This window comes from Nannospalax galili, unplaced genomic scaffold (genome assembly GCF_000622305.1).
Source record: "Nannospalax galili isolate Female #2095 unplaced genomic scaffold, S.galili_v1.0 scaffold761, whole genome shotgun sequence".
NCBI classification, from domain to species: Eukaryota; Metazoa; Chordata; class Mammalia; order Rodentia; family Spalacidae; genus Nannospalax; species Nannospalax galili.
In genome coordinates, this window is record NW_008346389.1 from 1,387,032 (window position 1) to 1,410,598 (window position 23,567).

Genomic DNA, 23,567 nt, shown 5'->3' on the forward strand with positions numbered 1-23,567 from the left:
CAATTTTGAAAGAGATGCATCTTAGCTCTGGAAATTGTTATTGAATATGTTAATGCTGTTGTAATGAAATGCTTCTTCAAGTTATGTGGTTATTAAATAATTAATAAAACAGAGAAAACTCTAGCCCATATTCATTTAGGCTTTCATAGGTTTTAACCTATTACTCTTCCCCCCTGCTCCTGAAAAGCACATTGCATGTAGTGGTAACATTTGACTTCTCTAGGCTTTGACAATTTCTCAGACTTCCCTTGTTTTTTGATGACCTTGACACTTTTGCTGAGAAATGTGTGAATTTTGTACTCTCTATACCCCCTTCCTTATCGGTACCCTTCCCTAGCCCTCCACCCCACTTGATTTCATACATCCTGTCATTTATGTTAAGACCTATCAAGTCAAGTTAGTGTCCTCTCATGCCCCTCAGTACAAGTTCACCCACTGAAGTCTAGTCAGCTTATCTAGTGTCTCTCCCTTAGAGAATATCAGCTCTTCCTCATCCAGTAGTAATCAGCAGCCCGATAGTTCTTTGGCTAAGATTGGGGCCTTCTGACCATTTTCACAGTTCTGTGTTGGGTTTTTGTGTGCTTGTGTTTGCAAGAGTCTTGTACATGCCATCACCATTGCTGTAAGCTCATATGTGGAGGGTCCCAGGAGCCTGTAAGTTTCTGCATCCATGTGGTCATGCACCTCTTCCTGTGGCTCTTACAACCTTTTCAGTCCCATCTTCCACAATGGTCCCTGAGCTCTGGAAGGGTGAAGTTTAATATGGGAGTCCTGTTCAAGGACCCACATTCTCCAGACTCCTATATTCTATGCTTTGGCCATTTGTGGCCTGTTGTGTTCATTGCCCTTTGTTGCATGAAGGAGCTTCATTGATGAGTGTTGAAAGATGCGTCAGTATTCTTTCTACCCTTGTTCCACTAGGTTCCATAACACTTGGGTATAGAGGTTCCATTGTAGATGTGTCACTTGGAGTTGGGCATTTCACAGACACTTAATCTCTGTGTATGACCAGTTGGAAGATCTCTACAATGAAAATTTTAAATCTTTGAAGAAAGAGATTGAGGAAGATGTCAGGAGATGAACTCCCATGCGCATGGAGTGGAAGAATTAATATTGTGAAAATGACCATCCTACCAAAAGTAATATATAAATTCAATGTGATCCAAATCAGAGTGCCCATGACATTCTTCACAGAATTTAAAAAAATCCTAAAATTCATATGGAGTCACAAAGACCCTGGATAGCTAAAGCAATCCCAAGCACAAAGAGCAATGTTGGGGGGATTACCATACCAGATCTCAAACTGTATTAAAGAGCTATAGTCATAAAAACAGCATGGTACTGATACAATAATACCCATAGATCAATGGAACATAACTGAAGACCCAAATATGAGTACATGCAATTTCAGCCACCTGATATTTGACAAAAGGGCCAAGAACATTCACTGGAGGAAAGACAGCATGTTCAGCAAATGGTGCTGGCAAAACTGGATCTTCACCTGTAGAAGAATGCAATTGGGCCCTTATCGTTCACCTTGTACAAAAGCCAATTACAAGTGGATCAAAGACCTTAATGTCAAACCTGGAACTCTGAAACTGTTAGAACAAAACATAGGCAGTACCCACAAGATATAAGTGTAGGAAAGGACTTTCTAAATCAGACATCAGTTGCTCAGGAATTAAGGTCACCAACGAACAAGTGGAACCTCATTAAACTAAGTTTCTGCACAGCAAAAGAAACAACCAAAAAAGTGAAAAGAAAACCCACAGAGTTGGAGAAAATCTTCGCCAAACACATCTGATGGGGGTTTAACATCCAGAATATATAAAGAACTCAAAAAACAAAGAATCAAGAGAACAAATGACCCAATTAAAAGATGGGCTATGGATCTGAACAGAGAGTTCTCAACAAAAGAAAACAAAATAAAAAAGAAATAAAGATGGGTAATAAAAAGTGTTCAACATCCTTAGTAATTAGGGAAATGCAAATTAAAACCACTTTAAGATTTCATTTTACCCCAGGCAGACTAGCTAAGATCAAGAGAACAAATGATACCAAATGCTGGTAAGGATGTGGAGAAAGGGGAACATTCATTCACTGCTGGTAGGGTTTCAAACTTGTGAAACCACTATGGATATCAGTGTGGAGAACTCTTAAAAAACTAAACACGAATCTACCATATGACCTGGTTAATACCACTCCTTTGCATGTACCCAAAATACTAATCCTATTGCAGAGATACTTGCATATCCATGTTTGTTGCTTCTCTTTTCACAATAGCTAAGAAAGTGTCCCTCAACTGACAAGTGGATGATGAAAATGTTGTACATTTCCACAATGCAGTTCTATTCAGTGGTAGAGAAAGACAAAATCATGAAATCTTCAGGTAAATGGATGGAGCTAGAAACAGTTATACTAAGTGAAGTAATACAGACTCAGAGAAACAGACAATGTATGTTCACCCTCATTTGTGAATCCTGGCACCAAGTCGGTATATACAAGTATGCTAGTCACCATGTGTCGAAGAAGCTTCTTTTGCAACAGATAGAGACTTTTTACAGTGGACAATTTTTCTTTGGTCTTTTTGAGACAGGGTCTCCCTGTAGTCCCAGCTGGACTGGAACTCACTATGTAGACCAGGCTGGCCTCGAACTCACAAAGATCTGCCTGCCTCTGCCTCCCGAGTGCTGGGACCACACCCAGCTTACAGTGGACAATTTTTAATGTAAGCATATCCCATTTGGGACATACTATGCTAAAAAATTACTTTTTAAAGAAATCTGTATTTTTGGCCTCCTGTGTGTGCACAGCAGGGAAGGGGGGGCAAGTGGAGGAGAAGGGCTCACACCACTGGTTCAGACCACCACGCTCAGCTCAGGGTCAGTGTCCTCAGTGTGAAGGGAAACATGATGCCACTTATTGTCAGGAGTACCCAGGTCACCATTTGAAGCCATCTGGACTTCTTGGATCTTCCTTTTTCTCCTTTCTTTCTTCACTGAATTGTTTAAAACATGCTTACAGAGAAGAATTCCATCTAAAGCATGGGGAAAATTAACTCATTGTTCACTTTACTGTCTAAGCATGAATCATAAGCTAACATAAATTCAGATACAAGAAAATTAAACAGATTAAAAAACGAGAGCAACAAAGATAGATTTTGCCTACAGCTGCCTGGTTTTCCATCTTTGTTTTTGCCCCAGAGGATTTATGACACAGTGGTTCTTTTCCTGGCTCTCTTCTCCTGTCTAACTGCTGGTTTCCTCAGAAATGACGTAGAATAAAATTAGACTTTACAAATAACCTCTGTACATTACATAATTGAAAATGAAATGTAATTGTAAAATTTAATCGTTAAGTCTGTTTCTTGCCTTGGATAAACACATAGGAAGACTATAATAAACTTGAGACTTTGAAATGGATGTAATTTTGGTATGTATGCTCTTGGCCTTCAAAGAAGTCAGCTCAAAATATGCTTGACACCCTTTACAAATCGACTGGGTCAGTATCAGCAGCATTTAGGAATCTTTGCAAACTAGAGTTGACACACTGTAATTTTGTAATGGCATAAATTCCCATTACCATAACTGCTGCATAAATAGTGCTCATTATAGTGATTAGAAAGGTTCATTTCTTAGAGTACTCATGGGCTCTTTTCATCTTCTATGGCGGTAGTTTTTAAGCTGCAGGTTATGGCCCATTAGTGGGTCATGAAATCAATTTAGTGGGGTCCAATCATCATCTTAGAGAACAGAATAGATCAGAAGAGAAAATACTCAATTTCATTGCATATTGTCCATGCAAATATTATTCCAAATATCTTAATTTCAATTTTATAAGTAGAATATGTGTAACAATTTGATTATGACATAAAATACATTTCACTTTATAAAATATCATGCCCCCAAAAGTTGGAAAATAAGTATTCTACAATGTGATAAATGAATTCTAGAACTGACCCAAACGTGAAGTACAATTTAAAGTCTCACAAATTGGTAAGAGTAAGTACTCTCATTAAAGGCGACGGTCACTATACTGTTGCTCACACTTGGACCACTTCCCCATTGCTAAGAATTTTGTTCAAGGCTATTTTTTTTTTACTGTCAGTGGGATAAAAATATCTTGGTTGTATATATGAGTTCTACAGGTTTGGACTTTAGTGCCAGTTCCTCTTGGACACACACTGACTTGCTTTGTGCCTCAATTTCTTTAATTTAAAATGAGGCTTATAATAAACTGATAGTCAAACTACTGTAAAGAACCAATGAATTTGTGTACAGATGCACTTCACATATGTTTAGTACATAGCAAGTCTTTAATAAGTGTTACTTACCAATATTATTACTTTTCTTATGTTTATATGGTAATAGAAAATATCAGCTACTTGCCCCAATTTTTATTTTTTGACCCTAATAAAGAAATGATAAAGCCAGGAGTGTGTTTTGTGGTTCAGCCTATGCGTGGTCCCCAGCACTGTATTCTTCCACCCAGTATTTAAATTTGTAGTTGATTGAAACGAAATGGCTTAGAGCAGAAGTTCTCAACCTGGAATATAGAAAATACCTATGGGATTGGGAATCTCCTGAAATGTGATCAGGATTCTGAGGAATGCACATGTATACTCAGGAAGTGGGTGGAGAGGACTGACAACTATTCTTATCTAAAGGTCACATGTGGTAGAGTGAGGAGTCACACATACTTGGACCTAAGTCCAGGCTTACTAATAAGTGTTGAGACCATTGACAAGTTACTTCACCCCAGCTTTACTTACTCTAGCTGCAAAAGGCTGATTAAAATTAGTGCCTACATTATATAGTTGTTGCAATAACTTTTTTCTTTTCTTTCTTTCTTCCTTTCATTCTTTCCTTCCTTCCTTCCTTCTTTCTTTCTTTCTCTCTCTTTCTTCTTTCTTTATTTCTCTCTCTTTTTCTTCCTTCTTTCTTTCTCTCTCCTTTCTTCCCTTCCTTCCTTCCTTCCTTCCTTCCTTCCTTCCTTCCTTCCTTCCTTCCTTCCTTCCCTCTTTCTTTCTTTCTTTCTTTCTTTCTTTCTTTCTTTCTTTCTTTCTTTCTTTCTTTCTGGAGTTGGCCCCGGCCCACCCACATCCTGTACGCACACCACAACAACTACTTTACAGTGGCTATAAAAGGCTTGACACAGTAGCTGCCACATAAGTCCTGAAGAAAACAATAACAGCGGAAGAAGAGCCAACATGCAGTGAAGTAGCTATTTTTATGTGTGAATTTTGAAATACCGAATCTATTACTAAGTCAACCATTTCTTTATTCAGCAAAAATTGGTTGAATGCTGCCATGAGTTGGAGATTGTGTGAAGGGCTGAGAAGGTGAATGACCAAATCACCACCTCTGCTGTCATGGAGCTTATAATCTATGAAGCCAAGAATAGGCAATGGCCAGCATGGTGATCAGGCAACAGCAGGTAAGCTATAGGGCTGAATGAGGACCACATCCACAAAGGTTTGCGGCTTGTTTGTCTGAAGTTTAAAACTGAACAGGTATAACTTTCTTTTAGTTATTTTAACACTGAAAGTTACAAATACAATATAATATAATTAGTAAAGTACATTAAGGACAGCATTTAATCTACAGAACATGGAAGGAACTGGTATTTTCTTAGATATAACTCCAAGGAAAAGTAAGGACACACAGTAAGACATCTTTGAAAAACCTGGGCTAGGGCATAGGACAAATACCCCCCTGATAAACTAAAATTATGTAACCTATTTCTGTGTTTACCATGATAAACAGGGAACTTAGAGTTAGATTTAATTTCCAATTATAACAAATATAGTAGCCTAATTTTTGAAATTTCTCTCTGCTTTCCTCCTAATGATTTTTTTTGGATTTTAATGTGTATACACACAGACTTATGTCCATAACCATAAATGCACTGATAACTTTGAAAGTAAAATAATAATAGTTATTAAATAACCTCAGATAAGTTAGTGCCTTGCGTAGTATGTCAGCATTTTTTATTTCTAAATTTTTATGATGCAGAGGAAATGAGTTATATTGTATTTAAACCTTATAAAGTTGAGTTATATGTATCAGGTCTGTATTAGAAGCATTCAATATTGGTGGTAGTGTCTTACACGACAGGTCTTTAGGCTATCAATAATTGGATATGTCACAGTATTATTTAGGATTAAATCCACTAATAGGAGACATAAGGTTGCTATGGTAATCCATTTACATTATTTTGTACTATGTGGACACAGAAGCTCTTACCTTTGAGTAATGCTGTCAGGATAGCTAAATCAATGTCCTGGTGACCTTCTGATCCCATCCGAAATACTGTAATCTACAATTAAAGGCAAGACAATGGTTAGCAATTCATTTTTCCTCCCAAGCAAAATCAAATCAATGAAACCATATCTGAGCAGAGACTATTTTAATGTCTATGAAGGAGACTCTTAACCAGAAAGCAAGCATGCCTAACAAGAAATCAAGGAGAGGGCCCCTACAATTTATTAACATGGAGACCAGGAAAATATCCATTTCTCTCATTTCAATTCTAAAATCAACACTTGCAGGATTCACAAAAATATGCAAGCCACAACACAAACCACGAGTGAGAATTTGTGCTTAAAACTAACTAGTTAGTATGTCGTATGGAAGACGGCCATGCTGCACATGCATACGTGTGCTGCATATGCATACGTGTGCAGCACAGCTATCCCTGTACTTTTCAGCAATAGTGAGGCCTCTTGATGACTTTGAATATCCTTTAGAATAATTCAGCAGATTGTAAGCAGTAGAAAGTAGGCAGTACAGTAACAGCTTTCCTTTTGATAATCTCCAGGAGAAACATTGTCTGGGGAAGAATAACAGGGAACAGGGTGAAAAACATTAGTGAGGAATGGATACTTATGGGAGACTTGACTGCTGTCAGGAGAGAGCAAGATGGAGCTAGAAGACTTATTCTAGAAAGGATGTTTTTACTAACAATTGTTACCGCTGCCACAAACTGCCATTGGGAATAATACCTATTTTTATGACACTAAAGAATTACCCTCATAACCTTAAATTTTGCTGACATTAAAAGAAAGTCCTAAGAAATGCTATTTGCACTCATTACTGGCCACCAAAGGCCCAGGGTTATGTTTCTGGGAGGAATCTTTAATGGGCACACAGGAAACACAATGACATTCACATTGCTGTGCAGTACAGGGCTTGTTTCTATCTTGAGAAGAGAATATTCTCACCAGAAGGGCTTTAGGACCCCCTTCCTTTCTCACTTGAGAGAATGTTCACTATAGAGATTGAGTTTCCATGTTTGAAAGACAAAGAGAAGCATCAACACATGTCCTATAGAGGGCAGAAGTTTGGAGGCAACTTCAGCAGAAAAAAGAAGCGTTGGAGGACATATGCCCCAGGAAAAAATAAGACTCACTAATGAGTAAACGGCACCGGAAGGGGCATCTCATCCCGGCTCTGACTATTGAGGACAACAGCAATTCGTGGTTAAATATTACCAGCTTTTTAGCAAAGGATGTGCTACAGGATCATTTTGGAGCAGAAGTTTTCACAAACAACTTCATAAAGAATTTTCATTATAGAGTAAGGTTTACTCTTAAGGAATCTTTTTGTCATCGTCATTAAGTTTTAATAAAGAGTATAATAACAGGGAAGTAGCCAACTTTGCTAAAGAACAGGAAAGATTATGAAATGAGGCACATGCTAAGTTAATTGATGGGAAAACACAGTATGTCAAATATGCCAGATTTTACAATGAACTTAGAGTATTGTACTTTCAATAAAAACTCCAAAAAATATTTTTGTGTCCTTTGATAGACTGATTCTATAATTCAAGTCTTCATAATCACACAAGAATATCAAAAGAAAAAGGAACAAGAAGGGAGAGTTTGTCTCACTAGCTATGGTGATTTGCCAAGCCATAGAATTTAAAAACAGTATAATATTGGCACTGGAATTAATGAGTAAGTTAATGAAACAGAATACAACCCAGAGACAGCGCTGTGCATATATGAGCGTTTGAAGTCAGACAGCAGGGACGCCGGAAAACAGTGGGAACGAGGAGGCTTCTCTTTTTCTTTTTTCCTTCCTTTCCCTTCTTTCCTTCATTTATTTTCTTTAATAAACAGGTCTTGCTATATTGCTCAGACTGGTAACTATAATCTTTGGCCTCAATTTATCTAATACCTGAGATTATAGGTGTGCATCATTGCACCGAGCAAGATGATTTTTCAGCAAATGATACTGGGATGATGTACATTTCCATGCTAAAAAACTGAATTTCTTTACTACCTCACAAATCACATGTAAAAACCAGAAAGGAGACAATATGTAAATGTGAATTAAATTAAAATAAAATATAGGGGAGTATCATAATAATATTGGTTTAGGTAATAATTTCTTTTCATATAATGGAATTCTTAGATTTATTTCTAAATAAGATAAAAAGAAACCTACCACATATTCTCATAGTATTGTTTTTGTGTTACCTGTACTTTTAAAAAAGTTTTTCCCAAATTTTAAAAAGTATTTTATTTATTGTTTTATTTTATGTGTATGAGTATATTGCCTGCATGTATGTAAGTGCACTTGCATTGTGCAATGTCCATGGAGGTCAGAAGAGGGCAGCAGATCCCTGGAACTGGAGATGGTTGCTAGCCATGATATGCTGGGAATCGAACCCAGGTCCTCTGCAAGAGCAGTCAGTGCTCTTAATCACTGAGCCATCTCTCCAGCCCCTTAAAATACTTTTTTTTTTTTTTTTTTGTTGTTGTTTTGAGACAGGGTCTCCCTGTAGCCCCAGCTGTCCTAGACCTCACTATGTAGACCAGGCTGGCCTTGAATCTACAAAAATGTGCCCCTTTTACAAGACATGACTCTTTAGTGAGGCTTATTTTGATCTGAGTGTGGTATATACTAACCCTCCCTCATGAGTTGCACCCATGGTCTGATTGTATCGTCCCTAAATTCTTATGTTGAAATGAAATGAATGTGGGAGGTGGGGCCATTGTGGAGTTTTAGGTCTTGATTAATGATTATTATTAATTAGTGTCATTATAAAAGAGACCTCAGGGAGCGACCTCAAACCTTCTACCATGTGGGGCCACAGCCAGAAGGTGTCACTTAAGAGCCTCAAAATAGTTTATAAATCTGTGGCACTTCGATTTTGGACTTCTTAGCATCCAGAACTGTGGGAAATAAATTTCTGTTATGTACAAGCACCTAGTTTACAGCATTTTATTGAAGCAGTCTGGGTAGACTAATTAGACAGCCTTCTCCCTTAATTGGAAAAAGTATTGTTTGGGGGAGGCATTCCTATGTGTCAGCTATATTGATACATATTTTCAAATACATTCTTTCTCATTTTATGTACATTAAATAAGGTACATAAAGATGAATATATAAATAATCAACAAATCAATGCTATGAATATTTAGATTAGATACATATGGATACATTAATAGGGCTTAGTCATCCTTGCCTAGAACTCCTAAATAGCTAAGCAAAGCTGGTCATAGACCCATCTAACAAAGCAGAAGATCTCCCTGAACACCATACATGTGAAAAATTAAATTTCAGTGTTGGTAGAGTATAGCTGACTGGATTTAGCCCTAGGAAAGTGTGTCTGTCACAAAGCCTGATGTAGATAGGGGATGCCTGGTATACGAATGGACATTTTGTCTTTTAGTATTCAGACAATGTAGGTGTGTGACTTTGGGCATATTTTGCAAATTCTGGAGTAGTGACACCTAATAACAGATGAAAAGGTAGTGGAAAGTCCCAGATTATGCCATGAAGAGAAAGCTATGTAAGACAAAGGCTATTTAAACATCTACAGTGAGTTACTATCATGCTGTGCTGATGCCAATTTTCTCTACCTGTAAGGTGAGATAATAATAGTGCTTGCTTACTCTCAATTATATAGGAAATAACTATATAGGATTAGCCAGCAAATAAGTCTAAGTCCTGTCACTGATGGAGAGAATAGGCAATATCATAGATGGTTAAATTACCAGTTACCTCAGACATCTTCTGGTCAACTAATCAGAGAGAAAGTAACTTCTTTGGGATCACAAGACGTTAGAAGGACAGCTCTGATTGAAATTCAGTAGCACTCACCCACTTGTCTTGTTTAAATATTGAGAAGAAATGAAGGGAGGGAAGAAATCAATATGTGTGCCCAACTCATCCTGTTTGCATTTGGAGATCTGAGTCTAGGATGACTATGAGGCTGAGGTTAGGAACTTAACAGCCTTTGAATCTGAGATGTTCTTCTATAGGTTTATGTATTGAAGGCTTGGTTCTCAGGCATTCTTTTGGAAGGTGCTGGAAAGATTAGTTGGCAGAGACTCATTGAAGAAAACAGGCCACTGGGGTGTGTGTCTTCTTTCCGTGGTCCCTTCCTATTCTCTCTCTGCTTCCTGGCTGCCATAAGGTGAGCAACATCTTCTACCACACCACTGCCATGATGTTCTGCCTCATCTTTGATGATGTTCTATTTCATCTTTGACCCACAACAATGGAGCCAGCTGACCACTGACTGAAACCACGGGATAAAATAAATCTTCCCTCATTTAAGTTTTTTGTTTCCCTTTTAGATATTTGTCACAGAGACAGGAAATTAGAACACCTTCATAGGCATTTCAGTTAAAAAAAAAAACTAAATAAAAAATAGGGCCAGTTTCAGGTGACAAGACAATGGAGATGGGGAATTTCACCAGGTCCATCTCTAGATGAAGAGCTACAGGCAATCAATGGATACTGAATGAGATAAATCAGTTTTTTCCAGAGATGAGATCCCTGATAGGTTACTGAGTCCCAAATGGTCAGCCCTAAGTGCATGCACCACTAAATGAACTCAGTAGGTGTGTATGTATGTTGTGTGTGTGTACATATGTGTGTGTGTGTATGTAACCATAATAATTAAAGAAGAGGTCATGAACTTGAGAGAGAGAGTAGGGGGACACATGCAGGAAGAGTTGGAGTGGGGAGAGAGAGGGACGGAAATGATTTAAATGCAGCATTCATATAGGAAATTCTAAAAAAATAAAGTAAAATCCTCATAATATATAGAATAGAGCAAAGAAAATTCGTCAACATACGGTGTTTGAGTCACAGTTGCAGTTGGCGTCTCTGGTAAGAGATGCAGGAGGACGATTGCTCTAACTCAGTCAGATTTGCATAGAGTCTGCTTCTGCATAATAGAAGTTTGTCTAAGGTGCCATCTGGACATTGTCCCTAAAAGTTATTGATGCCCCCATGGGCTCTACTTGGGAGATGAAATGCAGCTGTGTTGTGCTCTGAAACTCAAAAGGGATGCCTGAACTGAGAAAAAATTTGAGAGCCACTGGAGAAAGAACCTGAAGGTAGAGGTGGCATTCTGGCTAACTGCTAACTCTTTCCTCCAAGGCTGGTCTGGTCTGGAAGATATTACCATGTACTTAGCTGGTAGCAAGCTGAGGAAAATCAAGGTAATGCTGGAGCGCATTATTTAAAAGAATTGAGAAACTCAGCATCAAATCAAATTCTTTGAGCATCCAATCTTCATGATCTTCTGATGTCTAAACTTCTGCATAATTAGAGAATTTCAGATGGAAGATTTTAAAAATATTTTATTATTTTTATTTTATGTGCGTGAATGTATTGCCTGCATGTATGTGAGTGCACCCATGTCATGTAATGCCGCGGAGGTCAGAAGAGGGCTTCAGATTCCCGTGGAACTGGAGTTAAGGATGGTTCACAGCTGCCATGTGGGTGCTGGGAGTCGAACCTGGGTCCTTTTCAAGAGCAGTCAGTGCTCTTAACCGCTGAGCCATCTCTCCAGGCCCGGAAATTCTTCTGATGCAGCAAATAGACATGTTAAATTTATTCTGAAATACAAGATGACCAGGCTTTCATAGCAATAAATGTGGATTTGAGACTGGGGAAGGAAAACAGATGAGTTGGAGTTTCTAAAGGATTTATGGGGGAAGCTTGTAGAGATTCGTGCTGTTGTTGTGAAGGGACTCAAGATGGCATGGTAGGCAAGGGCTTTGTGGTTTTTCTGGAAAGCTGGAGAGGAGGCACAGTTGCCCACTTGTCCATGCCACATCCTGGTATTCTGGAGTTGAAGAACCCAAGGGTCTGGGAACTACACTGGGTGGGAACAAGGATGGCATCAGAAGAGGAGAAACGCGCATCAAGAAGAACTGAGGACCCCAAAGCCACAATTTATGTTACAATTTCCCTTGACTGACCTGAGGTAGTTTATCTTCATCACTGCTCTAAGACTTGAAAAATTATGAAAAAAGGGTCTTATTAAGTGTTATTGGTGGTGACGTGATCACCTGTGGTTTGGATGTTATTCTTGGATGTTAACACTTTGATGTTATTTTATTTGCAAGGATGTTTATAAGTGAGACTGGTCCATGTCATTAGTCTTGCCTGGTTTGGGTTTTAGAGCTACACTAAATAGTTCAAGTAGCGAGCTTGTCATCTCTGCCTCAGAGCCCTGTGTAAGCTAAACAAAGTTACCCACTTCTAGAAGCTAAGTAGGATTTTTATAAACCAGCTGACAACACATCTTAATCATCTTTATAACCCCTTCCCTATTGGTATCCTCTCATAGCCCCTCCACTGGATTTCATGCATTCAGTCATTTATGTCAAGGCCTATCAGGTCAAGTTAGTGTCCCCAGATGTCCCTCAGCGCAAGCTCATCCACTGAGGTCTAGGCAGGCTATCTAGAGTCCCCCCTTTTAAGAAGATCAGCTCTTCCTAATCTGGTAGTAATCAGCTGCCAATACTCCTTCAGCTAAGATTGGGGCCTCCTGACCATTTCCACAGTTCTATCCTGGGTTTTTGTCTGCTTGAGTTTTCATGGGTCTCATGCATGCTGACAAATTTATTTGTATGCTATTTTCCGTAAAATTCGTTTGCTATTTTAAAAATGTCTACATCTAGAAAATATGACAAATTTAAAATTCTTTTTTTTTCCACTAGATCAAAATTATGCTTGAGGGTGGGCAGATGGTTTGGTGGGTAAAAGCATTTGAGGTGAAATCATGAGGACCTGAGTTCAAATCACCAGTATCCACATAAAAGATGGGCATGGCAGCATGTGCCTTAATCCCAGCGTTACAGGGATGGAGACAGGTGGATTCCAAGAGTTTGCTTGCCAGACAGCCTAGCCAAAGTGGCACGCTTCAGGTTATTTTTTGCCTGTCTCAAAAAATAAGGTAGAAAGCAATAAAGGAAGATACCTAGCAATCTCTTCTGGCCTCTGCATGCATGTGCTCCTCCACACATATGCATGCATACTTATACACATATGTGCACACATACATTCTCATGCACACACACACATGCACACAAACACACAGATTCAGATTTTCCTTTGACTGATCAATATTTTTATTTATAACTTAAAGTTACTATTTCCTTAACAAGTGTTGGCTAGGATATGGAGAAAAAGCAACCTTTTACACTACCATTGGGAAGATAAATATGCTTAGCCACTATGGAAAACATGTAGGTTCATCAAAAAATAAAAACAAAACAAAACAAAAACAGAAGCACTATATGATCCAGCTGTATGACTCCTGGACATCTATACAAAGGAAATGATATCAGCACACAAAAGAAATTCTTGCATACTTGCGTACCTGTGTGTACTGATTATTGTTAATCACAATAGCCAAGTCATGGGTCAACCAAAGTGCTCATTGACAGATGAATGGTCAAACAAAATATAGCATGCACACACACACACACACACACACACACACCCACACACACACACACCCACACACACACACACCCACACACACACACACCCACACACACACACACCCACACACACACACACACACACACACACAGGCACTCATGCACACACACCATAGTCACATTCAATTATAAAGAAGAATGAAATCATGTCATTTGCAGGACAATGAATGATACTTGAGAACATCGTGTTCAGCTAAATAAGTCAGGCCGTGTTTCTTTCATGAGTGGACTCTAGGAAAACAAAAATGATAGCAAGAAACTAGAAAAGGGCCAGAAACCAGGAATGACCCAGGAGAGGAAGGAGAGGGGAACAAGAAAGAATAGGGAGGGCAGACATGCTCAGTACATGTGTGAAATGTCACAGAGAAACCTATTAATCTGTAAGAGATACGTTGATTAAAAGGTTCTTTTTCTGCTGTGGGTTCCTTAGCTAATTCTCCTCCCCGAATCTTAAATTGACTTCTTAGTCATTCTTCTTTTATTCTTTTGGTGTCATTTTGCTCGAGGTGTGTATCATGTAAACAGCAAGGCTAGGTTTTTTTCTAAAACCTAATGAGAGTATCTGTAACTTACAGAATGGAATCTAGCTATGCTTAATATGGCTGAATTTGGTCTCACTCTTTCTAATTTATCTGATACCCTCTCTGTCTTCTACACTTTCTCATCATTTCTACACCACTTCTTCATGTACACACTCAAATCAGTAATCTGTGCCCATAGGAGGAAGAATCCCATCAACAGAAAGATAACTATGGTAAACATTAAGTACGACACTTCTGTCCCTGGTTTTATAGCTTTCCTTACAGAAGGCAACCAGTGGTACAAGCTTAGAAACATTCTCCATACATCTAAAAGAGATGCACACCTCTCCCTCTTACACAGGGTCAGCGAGCTTTTTACTCTATCCTGTACTTTGATTCCCACTTGGCAGTTTATTCTGAAGATTGCTGCACTCAGTCACGGAGGTGGTTGTCGTTGTTTGTTGCCTGCCTAATGTTTTGTTATATGCATGCACCACAGTTAATTTAACCAGCATCCTAAACCACATCTCCATCTTTTGCTATCGTAGACACCTTTCAGTGACAATCCTCATTGCACATGGGAGAGTGTGTCTGCAGAATAAAACCTGCAGAAATTGGCTCTCTTGACTCAGCTTCTCAGAGGAATGTTCCTTACTTCATTGCTTTGATTTTGCCTCCATCACTCTTTCCTTTGCATATTTTGAATCTGTGTGGTATCGAAAAAGCTCTTCACAGTATGTACTCATTTCCTATAGTGATTTTGAAACTCCAGTTTTCGTTTTTAACATTTCAGAAATTCCTGAAAAAAAACCCTTTTGTTTCCTCCCATGGCATCCTCTTCCCTCTTCCTACATGCTGGACAATAAAAGAAAAAATTTAAGAATGCATGTATTTTGGTTCATTTTATCTTTTTTTTTTTGTCATTTGGGAGGCAGCAAAGGAGACAGACATGCATCTCATTTTATCAAATATCACAAACATAGGTATAATATAAAAATGTAGGTTAAGGAGAAATATTAACCTATTATTTTGTAGATAATAAAGTAGAATTTAAAATTTATTTATTTACACTTTATGTGTATGAATGTTTGCCTGCATGTATGTATGTGTGCCATGTGCATGCCTGGTGCTGACTGAGACCAGAAGAGGGCTTTAGATCCCCTATAACTGGAGTTATAGACAGTTGTTAGCTGCCTTGTTGGTGCTGGGAACTAAACCTGGGTTCCCTTCAAGAGCAGCAAGTGCTCCTAACTTCTGAGCCACCTCTCCAGCCCTGCCTGATTTTTGCTTAATGTAACATTGGCCTTTTCAATGTGCATAATAAAAGTAACCCTAACACTTCTGTGACATGGTTGGCTACTTTTTCAAAGCATTGTGGAATATGGGGAGACATATATATTCTACTGGTTACAGAGGAATAAATGTGAAATATTTCATAAAACACTTTCCCCCGAAATTTAGTCTTTAAAAAAAATAGATGAATTACTTTAGCTTGGATAAAATTCTGGCTCTTATGTTGAGGGAAAGTGATATATGTTTCAAAGTTACACCCTTCCCTTATGTGCTCTCCTTTCAACTTGGCTGCCACCCAGCTTCCTTGCTCATGCTCTCATTTTCATTTCACAGTCCTTAAAAGTCAGAACTGTGGGCATCATACCTGTCACAGTGCCCCTCCCCCCATGATACTGGTTCATTGAGCTCCTTTACTGAGCATCTTATTTTTTATGACTGGCACTGCTTGGGTGCTGAGGATGGAGTAGTGAATCAGACTAAGATTCCTGCCTTCTCAGAGTCTGCATTCTGGTAAGGGAGGAGAGAGAGATGATGCGGTACGTGATCCCAAGCTGTGCCTACGGCTTCTGCCTCCCGTTGACTTTCTTCTCTCTCTCCTCTCTCTTCTTGCTGTCACAGCCTTTGTTCAGGCCCAAGTTGAGTTGGTAGTTTGTTTGCTGGCCTTCTTGATTCTGTCCTGTCTCTCATATCTGTTCTCCTTCTCGTGGCTGTTCCTGTAACCTTCTCTATTAATGTTTTTGAGTGGCCTCCAACCCTCTGTAAGGCTAGAATTAGCAGGGCGCTCATGAACAGTCACTGAGCTCCCACCTTGCTCATTAACCTGTCTCTTGCCGACAGCACCCTCGCTGTCCTGCTTCCTGTTCCCTTTCGGTCTTCACAGCCACAGCCGACCTCCACATATCTTTTCCTCCCTCCTGTGGACCATCGTGCGTCTTCTCTGGGCCTTGATCTATTCAGTTCCTTCTTGGGGAATCTCCTTGCATGAGGAGACTTTTGCTTAGTTAACTCTAGGCTTTTTGCTCGACCTGGACCTTTTAAAGAAGCTTTTCTGTATAACTAGAGTGAAATCCTTGCTTTTTGCCTGTGGCCCTATTATTTTTCAAAACAATTTAAAAAACTTAGTTTTTTATTTTGTGGGTATGAGTGTATTGCCTGCATGTTTGTAAGTGCACCCGTGTCCTGCAATTCCCTGGGAGGTCTGAAGAGGGCACAGACTCCCTGGAACTGGAGTTACGGAAGGTTGTTAGCCACCATGTGGGTGCTGGGGATTGAACTCAGGGTCCTCTGCAAGAGCAGTCAGTGCTCTTAACCCATGAGGCATCTCCCAAGCCCCTATGCCTCTATTATTCTCTAAGGCTTTCTACCCTTCATTGCTCTGATTTGCACACATATATCTTTGTATAAAAGAGAGATTCATTTCCAGGCAGGAGAGTCCCAGTCCTTGCTCAGTAAACATTTGTTGAATTGATGAATTTTCACCAAATGGTTGTATTTAAGAGACTGACTTGAAGAAAATAAGAATTTAAAAAGCAGGATGTTCCTCAGAAGAATGATAGAATAGCTAAATGAACGGGAGTGTTTGTTTATAGACCAAGAGTTCATTACAAGTTTTAAAGAATCAATATTAGCATGAGCCTGCTGGATACTATGCAATGTTCAGAGACTAAACAGTTAAGCATTATGTGGGGGAGGGCAGGGTATATTACTTATATGGAGACTCAGTATGAATAAGATATGTTTAGAGCTATAGCAGCATAAAATACCCCAAAGTATGTTTCATCAAGATGTTCAAATCTTTGGTTCCATTGAGATTAAGCCATAGTACAGGAAAAGACTCAAAGCAAGAATGCACCATGGAAAAATACAACAGAAACAGCATGACTTAGGGGAGCAGTCTAGTTCGTTTTCTGGGAAGCAAACATTCTCAGTATATAAATAACAAAATACAAAGCAGGGGTATGCGTTGAATTAAACATGGGCCTTCCATTTCTAAAACCCAGCAGGTCTCAGGACAAACAAGATGAGGGTATGGAAGAATACATTGAGAAAATTAAACTGACTCACTTTCAAAGTATCTATCAGCTTAATTTGTGACATATTTATGTCACAGTGAGCAACAGGCCTGTGAAAATATAGATACTGAGTTGAGCTTTTGAAAATGAAAATGACCATGATATTAAACTGAAAAACAGATGAGCAGCAAGGACAGGTTGGCAATGATTCAGATGGAAAGGATACTCCATGGAAATCATTTCATGCTGTTACATGTTTTAGAAATGACATCTGACTTTGACAAATGACTTGTAACCTGTCTGAGAATTTGCAGAAATACTGTAACTATACTACAGATAACTAGCAAAATTTAGAAAAGCCTACCTAAAATAATGTTGACCAATAGACTTAAGGACACTAAAATGCTGTATCTAGAGCCTCCATGAAAGAAACATTTCTAACTGGGAGTGGTGTCTTACATCTAAAATCCCTATACTGAAGCTGAGGTAGAGGATTACCATGAGTTCAAGACCAGCCTGGGCTACATAGTGATTTTCAGGCCAGCCTGAACTACAGAGTGGGCATGGTGGTGCATACCTATAATCCTAGCACTTGGGAGGCAGAGGCAGGTAGATCTTTGTGAGACAGAGGCAAGCCTGGTCTCTATAATGAGTTCCAGGCCGACTGGGGCTACAGGAGACCCTGTCTCAAAAGGACAACCCCCTCAAACAAAAACAACAAAACCCCCAAAACCCCAACTCAACAACAACAACAAAAACCTTGTCTCAACCATCAAACACTACCACACACATCCCCCCAAAAGTTTTCTGCTCAAATTCTTAATAAAATTTGTACGTGTGTTTTTCATGGGCAGAGGCTATAGGAGAGGGAGAGACTCAGAAACTCAATACAATGCAGTGCTTTTTATTTTATTTTTGCAGTGCTGGAGATCAAAGCCAGGGCCTTGAGCATGCCACAGAAGTGTTCTACTAGTGAGCTGCATCCCCAGTCCCAGCGCCTTGTGGATGGTGGAGCAGGTTGGGGGATAGAGACAGCAGTTTCAGCCTTTTCTGAGTGGTCCCACAACCCCCTCCCCCAGATCCCAGGTTGTGCATGGCAGTGGCATAGCCTCTGTGTTAAAATTATGATGGGGACAGGGGAGGTTTCTGTCATTTGCAGTTTCTAATCTTGGGAGGACTGATGGTCAAGAATGGACTTCCCACATCCCTTGATGGTCAATTACGGTCTTGATGGCACACGTAGTCCTGGGAACCCAGGCCTTCATTTTGGACCTTTCCTATTCCTAGATACTAAGAGGTTTTCTAGCATTTTTTATTACTCTTCTCCAGCCCCTGTGTTCCTTTACCTGTGCCCTACAGAATGTGAGGCACCTACTTGAACTTCTAGTGAAAATAAAGAACTTTGGACCAAGAGTTGGAGAAGTTGGGGGGTGAAGGATGAATATGTTGTATCCATGTATGAAATTCTCAAAGGATTAGTAAAAATACTACATTAATAAAAAATAAACCAGGCTATCATATTTCCTTTAAAACCACCAGTATTTGCAATAGCTTGAACTAGTTGAATGATTAATACAAAATACAAAATCTATGCTCGTTAGGATGTGGAATGATAAAAGATTGTTGACAGGGAAGATGGCCATCCTGACTGGCAATCAAAGGCGATAAAAGCACACAGGGCTTCAGGGTTCTCTGTGGCTTTTAGAGGTGACTTGGTGTAAGGGAGGGCTGGGGGAACAATGTACCTTGACAAATAGAATGCTGGGCACTTAAAATATTCATATTTATTTTCCAGTCTTTGAAAAAGTGAATTTTTTGATTAAAAATTTAAGCCATCATTTTGTCAAAGTTATTAACTCTAGAAATGGACACGAAGGTTTATATGGAAGGAAATCAGAGGAAATTCACTTATTTGCAGTTGAGAAAACAAAACAGCACTGGAGAAAGATATGGAAATTTTAAATCATAATGTTAATATCAAGTTCAACTACTTGTTGGCAAGTTCCGTATAAACCGTAGTCATCCCTTAGTACCATGGGGATTGACCCCAGGACCTCCCATGGATGTTACCCTCAGAGAATGCTCAGATCCCTTGGATTCAACCAAGTCATCATATATAGCCACACATAACCTTCCACACAGGTTCCATCAGGTCTGAATTACTTATGACACCTACTATAATGTAAATGCTTGCAGGCAGCTATTCTGATATATTATTGCTCAATGAATAATGACATAAAAATAAGTCTGTGCATGCTCAGTACAAATACAATTCTTTTCAGGGATGATTGATCTGTGAATTTGTGGATGTGGAATCTGTGACCATGAAGGAAGGGACGACTGCATTAACTTCCCATGAAATATTTTTGAACAAGTCTCACAATTTTGTGTTGTACTAGTTGAATAAAAAATGTACAGATATCCATGTGTGGTAGCCACACACTTTATATCAGCACTCCAGAGACAGAGGCGGGTGGATCTCTGTGAGACTGAGGCCAGCCTGCTCTAAATCAAGGGTTCCAGACCAACTAGGGCTACAAGGAGACCTGTTTCAAAAAAGAAAAATTAAGATGCAGATTGGTTGAAATTAATATAATTCAAATATATCCTATAAAATTTTCATGTGTAAATTTGCACATTATGTAAAGACAAGTGATTATTTTGCTTTAAAGAGGATGTTTTGTTATATAGTGGATTTGCTAGTTTATTTTCAAGGTGCATTCTTACCACCTTTGGAACACAATTTGACAAGTTATTATTAGTAAAGGAGTATCCTTTAGTTTTATTCCTTTAATAAAGGAACAAATCACATTCACATTGTTCAACTCTGCGCTATCTCAAGGGACCTTGTAGATGAATTTGGCAATTAATTAATAGTCCTGGAGAAACATGGATTAGTTTTTTACTGTAATCTTTGATTTCTTTCCTACCTTTTAATCCTGTCACAATGAGACCCTCTTCAAAATGCCAGCATTTTCCTGCCAAGAAATGCAGTTCAGAAGCCAGAGGTCCACTAGCTCCAACACAAAAAAAATATATTTGTTTCTCATCATAAAGGTAAATATGTGTGGTCTTGTTTGCTTCTTTTCCCTCCCCCTTTCCTCCCCAACCCTTCTCTCCCCATTCCTGTATGTCCTCCTTCCCTTCTAGCCCCTTGTCTCTTCCTTCTTCCTTCCTTTATCAAGGAAAAATGGGAGCATATTTCAAAATACTATTTTACATCCCATACTGTCCATTAACATTATATTTATGGATCATTGGGAGCTTTTCAAAAACATAATTTTAATATTTGCAGAATATTTTATCTAACAGATATATAATTTAATTAATATCCCCAATGTTAGTAAATTACACTGCTTCTAAATGTTTGTTATGAATGTTTCTTTTTTTAAAAAATTATTTATTTAATAACTGCATATTTAGAAGAAGCATTTCATTACAACAGCATTGACTTATTCAATAACAATTTACTGAGGTAAGATACATCTCTTTCAGAATTGGTTGTAAATTTTTGGGTTTATAGTTGAATTAATACAGTTGTACAATATTGTACTCAGTATAAACCCTATAAGACACAAACTTGAATGAGGTTTTAACCTTTAAAAGAGATCTCCATTTTATTATTAAAATATACTGTTTTATACAGAAAAGCTTATTTTTAATGCCAATAACACTTAGATGTTTGCACATGCGTCTCTAATCTCTATATATCTGGTTATTACTAGTCACAGCTGGACACTTTCTGAGATCCTTGGCACCTGAGCATGGATATAAAGTCATCAGGCAGATTTCAATGGTAATGTTTTTGACCTCTACTAATTAACATGACATAAATTTCCATGCTTCCTCATAATTCATTTCTTTATTTATTGATTTTTTTGTTGTGTGTATTTCATACAGAACATTCCAAACAATCTTATTTATCTATATACCCACATCCCAAGTGGCACCTTTCCATTTACCCCCCACACCCACTGGAGCCCATGTACTCTGTCATCCCTGTTACTGTCCATGGTGTTGTCAGTGCCCCCAGCCGTTCCCTAGTGCTTGTCCATCAGCTGAATCTAGTCAGCCTATCTATAGTTCCTTGTTTTAGGAAGATCAGCTCTTCCTCATCTAGCAGCAAGCTGTTGCCAATATTCTTTTAGTTAAGATTGGGGTCTGCTGTTCATTTTCTCAGTTCTATGCTGGGTTACTGTCTGGGAGTCTCTTGGGCCACCCTGACCAACAACTCAAAGGAAGGTATCTCCTGTCTGACATTGTTTCTTGTTATATAGCCTTTAGCTATATCCATGGACTCTTAAAGAATTATATTGATCCCTTTAATCTTTGGTTATACTTTCTTTTGGATGTTTAAGACCATGTGGTTGGCCCAGATAAACCAATTTATTTTTACTCTTAAGGTCTTTTGAGGATCTGTTCCTCGGCAGTCACATGGGCTTAGGAGGAGCCCCTGGTCCTTTCCTCTACCAGTTCCATCTATGTGAAGATAAGTCAAAGGTCCTACTCAACTGTGGATGGCTTCATTTGGAAACATGGAGGAAATGTTTCCTCTGTGTTGACCCTCCTCTTTGTAGACTGAACACTGGTTCAAGTCCCCAAACGGTGGGATCTCCATGGCCTCTTTGATCAAGAGGACTCACCACAGTTACAGGACATTTTGAGAGCTGCAAGGACATTTGAGAGAGCAAGGAGCAAAAACTGTCCTTTAGGTCCCTCTGACCAGATTAGTAAAGGCTTAAAGTACGCTGTTAAACATCCAAGAAGGTTAGTTCCACCAGTCTGGTACTTTTAATTACCATATGCTATGTAGATAAAACTTGAGCAAAGACCAAAGGTTCTGAGATAAACCTTGACTAGACATAAATTATGTTCCTTGAGCTAGTTGTATGTATAATTTGTCAGTAGGTTGTTGGACTAATATGGTTCCCTCTTTCTTTTTTTAAAAAAACTAGCTAGGTATTATTTATCTCTCACATTGTCTAACGCTTCCACCGTGATTTCCCCATTTAAAGTGCCCCCATTTTTCCCATTTCTCCCTTAATAATAAATTCCTAGAAGTTTTGGGCTTTTATCACAAATCACATCATAACTAGAGGTGAGTTTTTAGCACATCAAAGTAGTTGAAGTCAAATGAATCTTGGGCTGTCCTTGAACTAGATATGCTGTGATAACACTCCAACCATTAACAAAAGCCCTGGGGAGAGCTACTGGCTCTAAGATGATACTGGAGAACAGACACATGTTTCTGTTGGGAATGCAGCCTGGGCACCTGGGCATCTCAGAGGAGCTGAGAGCCAGATCAGTGCCTGCCCCTCTGTCTTCACTACTACCACCAGGAGGAGCTTCAGTCCTGTTTCCTTCCCAGTTTCACATGCCTGATTTTTCTTTTCGATCTTTGAATGCTGCCTAAGGTCTCAAGGCTGTGCTGGCTTATGTAACTGGGCATGTGCAAGCTAAATCATTCAGTGAACACGAGGCTTGGGAACTTATTTTACAGCACATAAGTCATGTCACAGTAAGGAAAAATTTAAAATACCAGTAATTCACCCAAGGCTTCCTAAACCCAAGGTTGGCATATCCTTCATTGAAAGAGAATTCTGGCATCCTAAGGTGACATGTGGGAAGGACAGGACAAAGGTTCTTAGCTGATTCTATGATGAGGGCAAAATGTAGCAGAGGCTGAAGTTCTCAGTGTACTGCTGCTCTCTGAGGAAATGTCACTTTCTGGGGTGGGGGGAATTGAAGGCAGCTTGTCATCTACTGTCCCCTGCTTTCAGGTCTTTCTGTGATGACTGATGTTTTATAAATGTGTAATGTGCCTCACTGGATGCTAATGTGACAGATGCCACAGGTTCATCAGTAACATTTCTAGAAACTTCTTTGTGTATCTCATGGCCTTGGCTATCAAATAAAAAATACTTGTTACCTGTATCTTATTAGCTAATCAGATGGATGAAATTTAATTTGGCTCAAGGTAGT

At 39.0% G+C, this 23,567-nt stretch overlaps 1 protein-coding gene across 22 annotated transcripts in view; it reads right to left on the bottom strand.

Moving 5' to 3' along the window:
* The window catches only part of Trpm3 (transient receptor potential cation channel subfamily M member 3), a 559,244-nt gene that overhangs the window by 131,370 nt on the left and 404,307 nt on the right, over positions 1 to 23,567 (bottom strand). For all 22 annotated transcript variants that reach the window (XM_008842767.1, XM_008842777.2, XM_008842766.1 and 19 more), the window contains one exon: positions 6,246 to 6,318. In XM_008842767.1, the coding sequence (XP_008840989.1) occupies positions 6,246 to 6,318 (73 nt within the window). The remainder of the gene's footprint in view (positions 1 to 6,245; positions 6,319 to 23,567) is intronic.